The sequence below is a fragment of the Mytilus californianus genome, unplaced genomic scaffold, assembly GCF_021869535.1.
Source record: "Mytilus californianus isolate M0D057914Y unplaced genomic scaffold, xbMytCali1.0.p SCAF_7, whole genome shotgun sequence".
NCBI classification, from domain to species: Eukaryota; Metazoa; Mollusca; class Bivalvia; order Mytilida; family Mytilidae; genus Mytilus; species Mytilus californianus.
The window spans coordinates 75286121-75298308 of record NW_026262723.1 but is presented as its reverse complement, the minus strand read 5'-3'; the positions used below and the strand labels follow the sequence as shown (position 1 = coordinate 75298308).

At 34.3% G+C, this 12188-nt stretch overlaps 1 protein-coding gene across 1 annotated transcript; it reads right to left on the bottom strand.

The window, feature by feature from the left end:
• Positions 1-8672: 8672 nt before the first annotated feature.
• On the bottom strand, positions 8673-10348 carry LOC127708494 (uncharacterized). The gene has a single exon (XM_052213385.1). It carries the CDS (start codon positions 10028-10030, stop codon positions 9152-9154), a length of 879 nt encoding a protein of 292 aa, XP_052069345.1. The 5' UTR covers positions 10031-10348; the 3' UTR covers positions 8673-9151.
• Positions 10349-12188: the final 1840 nt, after the last annotated feature.

Genomic DNA, 12188 nt, shown 5'->3' with positions numbered 1-12188 from the left:
TATAGAATGCAGTGTACCCGTGGTCAGTTCCGTCTACTATCATGTTCCTTTGTTGCGCTGCTTTTTTTTTCGTTTTCATTTGTCTTGCCGCCGTCAGACTCGTTTAAAAAAAATATATTGACATTGTTGTTTGGTTGATCGTTGTTTGCTTACTTTCTGTAAAGATGTATAAAGTCATTACAGAATTTTGTGTTGGCAATTGGTGAGCTTGCATGCACGTATTATGTGAATCGGTCATGGGGAGGTCAATTTAACAAAATAATCAAGTCAACAGTTTATCCATCCTTTGAAAAAATACGGAAATATGCTACAGCATTTACTAAACTTTACAAGTTAAAGTGATTGTCAATTCACAACATGGTGACTTCTGTATATTTTTTTTTAAAAATATTTCCAGTAATTGAAAGCATCCTCGTTCTTCTCACCTTTATCCGAAGTAAGTTCCATGTGTCTTTTATTTGTGAACTTCCAATGATAAATATTCGATGAATACTCTGAACGAGAAAAAAAAGTTAAAATTAAATGTAGACTGTAAACTCTAAAGACTGTGATGAAGACAACACCATTCGATTGCCGTTGTAATGAAGGACAACCTATACTTTATGCCAAGTTTATAGTAACATTGGGAATCAGTTGCGATAGAAACAGGCATCACGCGTGATTACACATGTATTCCACATAACCAAATATATTGGATGACAGAACTCCAACGGTAATTTATTTCATTAGTCATTGTCTTTTAGAAAACTGCATGAAATTATAAAGTTATCTAATTTTTGTTGACAAACACAAGGAAAAATTAAAAGTGCAGAGCATATCTATATTTACAACAGGAAATGTTTGGGAATTAGCTATCCATCACATAAAGCACCAGGCCACCCGTTTCACGAAGCCCTCAAGGTAGATGTCATTTTCTTGAACTCTCACTAAAAGTACAGCTGATCTTGTCATATTGAGGTACACTTTAAGCTAAAATCAACTAATTCAGGCGATACGAATGATTCTACAAATAATATAGACCCTTACGTTGTACTCTCATATTAATTCAAAAACTATTGACCAAACTTTTACCTTTGCTCTCGTGTTTTTTGGGGTTTTTTTTTCATGTTTATTTCTTCAATGTATTTTCTTTTCATTTGTGAAATTTTCTAACAATTTATTATTTTTTTTATTCAAGAATTCCTACTTAACTTCTTCCAACAGTTAAAACAACATGTTTTTTTTCTTGAAGAGGTCTTGGTTGTATGGTTGTAGTGTTAAAACTCTCACCCTGAATTATACAGGTGCTTGGTATTACATAAAGTCGTTTTGTAAATCTGAAGTAACATTATATACATGTATATCGAACAATCAATGTTCTAGTATTGAATTACCTCATATTGTTCTATGATGATAAATTTGATTTGTCAATTGTGACACCGGTAGTGGAATTTAGTGCATACATAACTAAGGTGTCAAAATCAATTGATCCTTCTGAAAATATTTGTTAAATTTTACAGATAAAACACTTTTGAAAATCCGGTGTAACATGTTCAATACAATGTGTATTTAATATAAAATTCACTAGCAGGTATTTGATGACCTTATCTTGAATGAACAATACGGTCATACGGTGGGGCGCAGTTGCTCCTGGTCTCACCGGCGCCAGTAGGGTCGTAATACGACAGATAATTAGAAACGATACTCCACCTGGGCTCACTGACGCAGAACACCCACGAAATGAAAGGATCTTCCATTGTCACTTTTTAACCAGAATGTGTAAAGAAAATTCAAATACTCTACTATAATATAGTAAATGAGATATTTATTTATAGGGTATGAGAAAGAGATAAATCTACTTAAAGGTGTTGACCGTCGTAAAGGTAGATAAACACCTGTCTCCAGTATGTCTGTAAATGACATACCTTTTCGTTGTTCACGGCCTTTGAAGATGTAAACATGACGGTGTAATATTCCAGATTTATTTAACGTTAAGTATCACCTGTTCGGATGACAAGCCTTAACCTGTATGATTAATTTTCTTTTTGTACATCACAAGATAATTTTAAACGAAATATGTTTCGTAATACAGATATTGAAAATGTATTTCTGCAAATAAAAACTATTATTCAAACTGAGAAAAGAATGAATATGATAGTTCTTCTTACTATTACTATTCTTTTGTGGTCGACATTAAAAGAAAGAAATGTCTGCAAAAATTAAAAATGTTCATATAATTGTCATTTTCGAGTAAATTTGGCATAAAACTTGTGTATGTATATGATTTGGGTTCACAAAAATAAAGACGGTATCATTCTATTAGGGAGTCTGAACACTTTGCATGGTATAAAGGGGAAATAAGGACATATTCAAAGTGCTATTAAACACAATAAGCATCACTAATTTCACTCACGGGGAAACATACTAAAGATGATGAAATCTATAAAACAAAAAATTAAAAGAATATCAGTAACTTTACATTGATACCTTAAATCTATATGCCAACCACTGCTTTTGAATACACTTTAGAGACAAATTTGCAATATTACATGTTTTTGGTAAATTTTTGCATCGAATGATATATCTATATATACATAACCACAATGAATTAAGATGTATCCGAAAGACCACACATAGATTTAGGTGCATTTATAATTCTGATCTTTGTCAAGAATATTACATCCTCAATCTACCAATATTTGCTTCGATACGTATCTGCAGTAAACGTTTTGAGAATGCGATATAAAATTCAGAGGAAATTGATCCAACCTCTTGAGACAGTACAAGACAGCGGGATAACTACAAGAACATCCATTTAAAGACAATATAAGACACCAATATAATGCCCAAAATAGATCAATGCAAACATCAAGCTGATATGAAGGTTGTTTACTAACGTCTGCAAGTATGCATATGTTCAAATATAAACAAATGTGAAATCAGTAAGAACCTCACGAACCTAAAACAGAGTGAAGACAACTTAACTCTCATTGTTGAAGGCCGTACAGTTGCCTATAATTGCTTACATTCACTCTGGTGGATAGTTGTCTCATTTGCAATCATACCACATCTCCTTATTTTCATAATAAGGTACATGAAAAGGATTTATATCTGTTCCTATGTATGCATAACCTGTCATACTTTTCATAAGTCATATTTTGTGGCAATGACAGGATTATACAAAACTGATAATTATGTTAAATTGACTTAAGCAATCATGAAAGGTCGTTTAAAAGGGAAAATGGTTTTTGTAAAATAAATGCAATTGCAAGTATTAGCTGTAAAATGGCGTATACTGACCGAGGACAAGAAAATCATCAACATAACCGAAATTGAAATAATACGATGTTGCTGCAAACTTTTGTTCTGAGAAAGGCACTTTTATTCTTAATATACGTACAAGAAAACGTCTGATAGCAGAGGTGCTCAATTAGTACCTATTTGCAAATTCATTGTCTGTTGGAATATATGAATCCACCAAACGCAAACTTAGACAATAAACGATTTCAAGATAACCAAAAACATGACAATGATTCCAGCTTATCCAAGGTATAACAATACTCGAGGACATCGAGATAACTGCTAAAAAAGACTAAACCCGAATATTCAAAGATCGAACAAGACGCAATATAGGACAAAAAACATAAAATAAGGCGAGATCTAGACGCTTTAGCTTTAACAAGAAAAGTCTTAGAAAACTTGACATAACCAACATAACAAAATACAAGCAATCAAAATAAACCATCATAGGACATACAATTATGTAACCAAGATAGGCCTTCATATATACAACAATACAAGCAACTAAGTTAACAAAATACAAGAAATTACAAGCGACGACGATTATCTTAACAAAGCACAATACAAGTGCCCAACATAAGATAATACAAACGACCAAGATAACCCTACATAGCACTTTACAGGCAAGGATGAACCAATACAAGATAATACAAACAACCAAGACAACCTAACAAAAGATAATACGAGTGAATAAGTTAACGCAAAAAAAGCACAATACAAGCGAAGATAAACCAACAGAAGAGAATGCAAACGACCAAGATAACCAATCATAGCACAATATATATATACGCGAACAAGATAACTCATCATAACACGATACAAGCGACCAAATATAACTCAAAATAACACGATACAAGTGACCAAGATAACCAATTATGCATAAGCCATTAAAACATATCCAAACATAGGACAATATGAACGACTCAGATAACCCAACACGAACAATACTGGCGACTAAGTTAACACATCATAGAACAATACAAGCGACCAAAAAAAAACCTTCATAGAACAATACAAGCGACCAAGACAGCCCGTCGTAGTTCAGAACAAGAGATCAAGACAACCAATCGTAGCACAATACATTTGATCAAGACAACACATCATAAGACAATATCGACAAATATGTCCCATCGTTGACTGATACAATCAACAAATATTACCCATCATTGGACGATACAACCAACAGATATTACCCATCATTGGACGATACAAGCGACCAAGATAACCCATCACAGGACAATACAAGCGACTGAGATAACTCATCATTGGACGATACAAGTGACCAAGATAACCCATCACAGGACAATACAAGCGACTTGAGATAATCCACGATAGGACAATACAAGTGAACAAGATAACGACTGCGAAAACCCACCATTGGCCAATATACGTGAACAAGATAACCCAACGCAGGACAATACAAGCGACTAAGGTAACCCATCATTGGACGATACAAGTGACCAAGATAACCCAACACAGGACAATACAAGCGACTGAGGTAACCCATCATTGGACGATACAAGCGACCAAGATAACCCATCATTGGACAATACACGTGAACAAGATAACCCATCACAGGACAATACAAGCGAATTGAGATAATCTACCATATGAAAATACAAGCGACTTAGATAACCCATCACAGGACATTACAAGCGACCAAGATAACCCATCACAGGACAATACAAGCGACTGAGATAACCCATCATAGGACAATACAAGCGACTGAGATAACTCATCACAGGACAATACAAGCGACTGAGATAACCCATCATAGGACGATACAAGCGACCAAGATAACCCATCACAGGACAATACAAACGCAATACAAGCGACTTAGATAATCCATCATAGGATAATACAAATGGCTGAAATAACCCATCACAGGACAATACAAGCGACTGAGATAACCATCATATGACAATACAAGCGACTAAGTTAACCCATCACCGGACAATACAAGCGACTGAGATAACCCATCACCGGACAATGCAAGCGACTGAGATAACCCATCATATAGCACAATACAAGCGACTAAGATAACCCATCATAGTACAAAACACGAGAACAAGATAACCCATCATAGGACAATACAAGCGACTGAGATAACACATCATATTGGACAATACACGTGAACAAGATAACCAATCACAGGACAACACAAGCGACTAAGTTAACCCATCACAGGACAATACAAGCGACTTGAGATAATCCATCATAGGACAATACAAGCGACTGTGATAATCAATCATAGAGCAATACAAGCGACTTACATAACTCATCATAGGACAATACACGTGAACAAGATAACCCATCAAAGGACAATACAAGTGCATGATTCGAACTCACAACATCAGTGTTGACAGGCTACTGGTACAGTAGTTCGAATGCTTAGATCACTTGGCCACCGAGACCCCTTACAATATACGTGACCATGATAACCCATCATAAGACAATAAACGCGACTACGATAAACCATCATAGGACAATACAAGCGACCAAGGTAACCCATCATAAGAAAATACCCGCGAACAAGATAACCCATGCACAATAGCACAATACACGCGACCAAAATCACCCATCATAGGAAAATATACGCGACCAAGATCACCAATCATAGCACAATATACGCGTCCAAGATAACCCATCATAGAACAATTCAAGCGACCAAGATAAACCATCATAGCACAATATACGCGACCAAGATAACCAATCACAGCATAATATACGCGACTAAGATAAGCCAGCATAGCACAATATACGCGACCAAGATAACCCATCACAGCACAATATACGCGACTAAGATAAGCCATCATAGCACAATACAAGTTACTAAGATAACCCATCATAAGATAATACAAACAACAAAGATAACCCATCTAAGCGCAATATATAGCAAAATAACCCATCAAAGAACAATACAAGCGACCAAGATAATCCCTCATAGCAGGCGACTAAGATAACCCATCATATTAGCACAATACACGCGACTAAGATAACCCATCATATTAGCACAATACACGCGACTAAAATAACCCATAGAAGGACAATACAAGCGACTAAGATACCACATTATACCACAATATACGCGACCAAGATAACCCTTCATAGGACAATACAAGCGACAAATATTACCCATCATTGGGCATAACAAGCGACCAAAATAACACATCATAACACAACATTTTCGAACCAATTTTCGACTAAGATAAACCATGATACTAGGACAATATACGCGACCAAAATATTAGTAACCCATCATAGGATAATACAAGCGACCAAGATAAAATTGAGAATGGAAATGGGGAATGTGTCAAAGATACATCGACCCGACCAAAGAGCAGAAAACAGCACCCGTTATATCACAAAAAACGCTATTAAGATGAACCATCATTGGACAATACAAGCTGCCAAAATTGCCCATCATAAGACAATACAAGCGACCAAGATAAAATAACCGGACAAAGTTTCTGAACATTATACAATACCAGGCAATTCAAAAGCGACCAAGATACCTCAACACAAGCGACCAAGATAACTTAATGTTAGACAATTGAACAAAAGAAGTTGAGGACGATGAAATTATACATGAAATATTTTGCGTAACATTTTGACCCAATTGTCTTACAATGACTTCGAAAGAGTGGTACAATAGAACAGCAAACATACCTTATAATTTTCCTATAATTTCAGAAATGGCAGAAACTGTATCGTTGTTTCCATGTAGTGTGAGATGTCCCCGTTCTTCTTATAATGGTTAATCACCAGATATTACTCATCAATGTAATTTAACAAAAGTAACACGACGGATGTCACAAGTGGAGCAGAAATTGCTGATCCTTTCTATGTAAGCTTAGTCATCAGATAGGACTTATCAATGTATTTCAACAGGAGTAAAACGACGGGTGCCACTGGTTGACCAGAATATGTTGACCCATCCGGATGAAATAAGATCGCCTCATTCTTTTTTATTGTGGGGTTCGTGTTATTCAATATTTGGTCTTCTATGTAGTGTTTTGTGCACTGATGTTTGTCTTTTCATGGTTTTTATGTTTGGTCATGATGATGTCGGTTTTCTTCGACTTGTGTGGGGTTTTTTTTATTGTCCACTTGGTATCTTCTCTATGATTTTGAAAGGTATTGGCATAGTATGCGTAGAGAAAAGTTAAAGCATGTGTACTCAGACCAGAAATTATCTGATGAAAAATAAGTAACATGTGCTGCCAATGAAGACAAGTTTTTTTTTTAATACAGTTAAATATAAATTTGGTAGTTACATTTTTTGTCTACGTATTTCAACTAAAATGCAATGGTTCATTCATGAAACATCTTCTTCCTTTTCCTCGTATAAAAGTAATACCTATATATCGTAAACGTTGACTAAAAATAACACAAGTTGGCTGTCTCAAGCCAGGAACCTTGTTAGTGGTTTCTTTTTGTCATTTTGAGAATGTGTTGTTAATGACAAATACTTTATATTCCCTGTTGAATTTAGTCTTTTTTTTCTGTCATATTAAGCCGATTTAGATATTGACATATTGTATAGCCACCTGTCTATTGTTGAAGTTTGTATGCTGAACTCTTCGTGTCTTTTTGTGATTCTTTTTTTTATGTCATTGGTAGGCTGACTATACTATCAGTTACTATAGCTCAAATCTCCTGATACTATCATCATGATCATGCACAAGTCTGATTTAGTTTGATATACTGCTAACCTTATCCTCTTTTAAAAGTGAAATTGTATTTTTATCCCATGTATTACTGTATTTGCTTTTTCCATAGTACCCATCAAAAATCAAACGAGTTATCATTATTACAAATTTTAGCACGTTTTCCAAATCATTCACGTTTTCAAAGAAAAGACTGAACAAATTTAAAATGTTTTTTCGTTAAAATTTGTAGTATTGTGTATATCTCAACTGGTTTAGTTCTTGGTGTCTGTACATCTTCTAAAATATTGTGCAGTAGTAACGACAATATGAATCATTTAAAATATCCACATATAGATTTATAATAATCTAGTGTAAAAATATATAAATTTATGTGCCTCGCAAAATTTTGAAATAATAAATATTTTAGGAATTACATTTCCTAAGAATTTCACCAAACAGAAATGTTAATGAACAGAAAAATGCTGACGACAGTTATATTTTTCAAATAAAAGTAATTTGCAATATTGCACTAGAAATTTTAAATATTCATATTATGAAATAAGATCTACTTTAATACGACCATTAAGTCTCTTCATTGATTGATATGAATAAGTTATTTTCACTGCACAAACATCTGTTTCTGCTATCTATAATAGTCAAAAGTTCAACAAGATACATGTAAATTGTACTTGTCGTTAGAAGTAAAACAATGCAACTATCCATAAAATAATACATGACAAGTTTTTATCTTCAATATTTTATATATTTCTAGCACCAACCAAACACATTAAGCTGAACAAAATTTTCCAATAAAACAAATTTCTCAACTAATGTCATTTTGCTTAAATGTTTGGGAAAACAAGGAATGAGGAAAATAAGAAAAAAACAAAGTCAAATAAATATCACAGAAACGCCATAATACTTAACATATCAACAAGAAAACAGAAAAACTGTCGATTAGTGAATAACTCTGTATGATTCCATGTTTTCTGAATATAGCAATGCATCAATCATCGGTACCGAATGCAACATAACGCTGAGAAGAACATCTGGCATATCTTTTGATCGTAATTTCTCAGCCGGTGGTTATTCAGAACTCTCTCAGCGCTAAATATATCGATGTAAGTCGTCGTCTGCTTTGTCCAGATGTTACTTTATCGGCTGCCATGGACTCGGAATCCTTATCTCATCATGCTATCAGTTTACACAGCGTGGGGGTATTAATGTCTCCTTCTAGCCCTTCCCTCCGTTTGAATTGTAGAAGTACACATATCCACACAATCTGCAAATGACACATTCTCTACCTTTCCGTTCAAATCATCACCTGCTAATTTCCCTAATGCCATAATGTAACTACAAGCTATCCGTAATATTGCTAATTTAGAAAGTTTCTGATTATAAGAATAAGATGGCACTGCTTTCCTTAAAGCGTCAAATGCTGCACTTATAGTGTGAACTCTTGTCCTTTCGCGTGCATTTGCTTCAATTCTACGTTCCCGTGTCATGTTTTTATAATTTTTCCTATTTCTTCTACCCGAGACACTTTCGTTGTCATCATCGTCAATATTGTCATCGTCTTGAACAGTTTGTGGTGGTTCATTATTGCTTAATTGAACACTTTCATTTAGTTTATGAACACTTTCATCATAATTAGTAATATTATTATTAGATAAATCCAAACCAGCAGCGGTGAAAGAATGCACACGTCCATAAGCTGGATGAAGTCCAGGCATTAAATAAGCCGGAGGAAAATGTCCTGGATAAAACATCATTCCATGAGGTACTGAAGGAGGAGATATAGAATCACTACTCCCTGTTTGTTCTAATCTGTCTGAATTACCCCTGGGGGTGTCCACACTATCCTCCGATCCAGCATCCTCACTTTTACCACTTTCAGAACATGCACTACCAGGACTATCCGGACAAAATCGCTTAATACTAAAATCAGTCCTTTTCCTGGGTTCACTACTTTTCCTTTTATTTTTCCTAGTAGGTGTATCCATTAATGAATTACTTTTGACACTCCCTTGTCCCGTGGGCGAGGGATAATTCTCTGGTGAGGATGTAAGCCGTTCACAGGTGTTTGCATCTTCAGTCATAATGAAGTGAATGCCGTCTGTTGATCAACTGTGCCGAGCTTTATGCGATCGTTAACTTGTTTACACTGTGGTCTAGTCATTGAGTCTGCCAGATGGTATATGTTAAAGAATTCCTCAGATGCGTGTTATTTATTGACTAATCTCGAACAGATAGCTATCAACGTTATAGATAGGTGATACGAAAATTAACAGTTGGACAAAAGTCAATCGTCCGGAGCGCAGTCAATAGTTACAGTATTAATGCACTTTTTGACAACTGTGTTATAATTAAACTAAAGTAAATGAGAATGTTTTTATTCGATAATAAATATGAAAAGTCGCCAGGTGGTTTAATCGCAAATTCAATATCAGTTATAGGACGAATCCATTTTGTGTTTATAGGGAATTTTTGACAATACTAAAAATCTGGAAAGTATTATTTTTGCCTAAGGAATTTTCGCGTCAACGTATGAAAGATTAGGTTGATTTCTAAAGTCGCCAGTAATTTAAGGTGATCTTTGCCCGGGGTCTACAAATTTCAAAAAAGTAAACCATAAGAGGCTTGTGACACTATTAAATATTTCTTATAATTACACCAAAATTTGAATAGAATGACCAGTGAAACATATAAGTATGGCTAAACATCTGGAAGAAAATTTAAATAATTAGACAGGAGATTTTAACACCTCTTTAGGGTCAGTATTAAATATTTAAGAACAGGATTAAGTATTTTAATCACCCTTTTAACTTTCAAAAGTATTTTGATTATATTTTACCACCTGCTAATCTGTAAAGGTGTAGAAAACGATCCTCTTGTAACCACTTAATATAGACTGGCTTTACATTTTAAGTTTTTTAACTAACCATATGCTGATAATTGTAGTTTTCGTAAAACAGGTGGTTATTTGTGAAGTTAACAGAAAATCAGACAATGGTTACAATTTATCATTTTATTTTCAGAATAAGCACACAAGTGGACGGAGCAGTATAAAGTTGAAAAATTGACGTGATCGGATTTATTTTGCCAGCACGCTAGATCAAATGGAAGGTTGACCAGCTGTCATTCTCTTATCGTTGCTGTCATATTAATTATGAAGATTCCCTGGGGGCGTTTATTGCCACATTGTCCTTTATCAGATTATATCATTTCGTTTAATCATTCTGTCAATACGATTAAATCAAATAATACTACTTATTTGACAAAGGTGTTATGTAGAAATTTCTAATTTTTTATTCCGTGATAAATCATTCTACTGGCGACATTATAAATGCCCCGAATCATATAATTATGGTATAAAATTGCTCCATTATAAAACTGTTGTTTGTTGTTTATATTCGTTGGTGGTGGATTCATTTACATGCGGGAGACGACACTAATTTGCTAGTAAATTATTTGTGGGCATGTTAACAGGTGTACTAGGAGAATTTGTACCTTCGGCTATTGATATTAAATATTTGTCATGATCAATAATCTACGGGTCATCTAAACATATGGTATAAACAGGTGGTCTGGTCCCTGTGATTATACAGAGTCAAAAGTTTAAGATTAAAGATCTTATATCTGTAGTCATGTGTCCATATTATCAACTTAACACTTACAGTAAAAATTAGTCACAAATGTATACTCAAACCTGGGAATATTATACTAACATATATATTCCAACTCAAAACAATCATAGAAATGAGATCAAAAATAAAATTCAAGATAAAAATAAGAAGATGTGGTATGAATACCACTGAGACATCTTTCCATACAGACCAAAAGACTAAGATTTGAACAATAACATATCATCTATAAATATTGAATATACAAAGCTCGTGCAATATAACGCGTTATTCAAGTGTAAATCTAACAAGGTTATGAAATTAACAACCAAATAGAGATATGCTATTGTGGATGCATAACCATAAATAGATTTTTTCAAAAGCTACAATCGACTGATAAGTTCAAAGACTAAAGTCAACAGATAGTCAATTTGTTCAACGAAGTTCACATTTATTTTTTCCGAAAAGAAACTATAAAACTCGAAAGTTACAGCAAATGGTACAGGAACTTTGCTCTCTTAGAACATAATGAGGATCATATATTTCTAGTCGATGCCCTCAAACAACGGATGACATTTATTTACATTATGTGTTTGTAAATTTATATGTTTTCTGCCTCCCACAACCATTATCA

Coding starts and splice junctions, on each gene's coding strand:
- LOC127708494 (XM_052213385.1), bottom strand. CDS start 10,030: ATGACTGAAGATGCAAACACCTGTGAACGGCTTACATCCTCACCAGAG.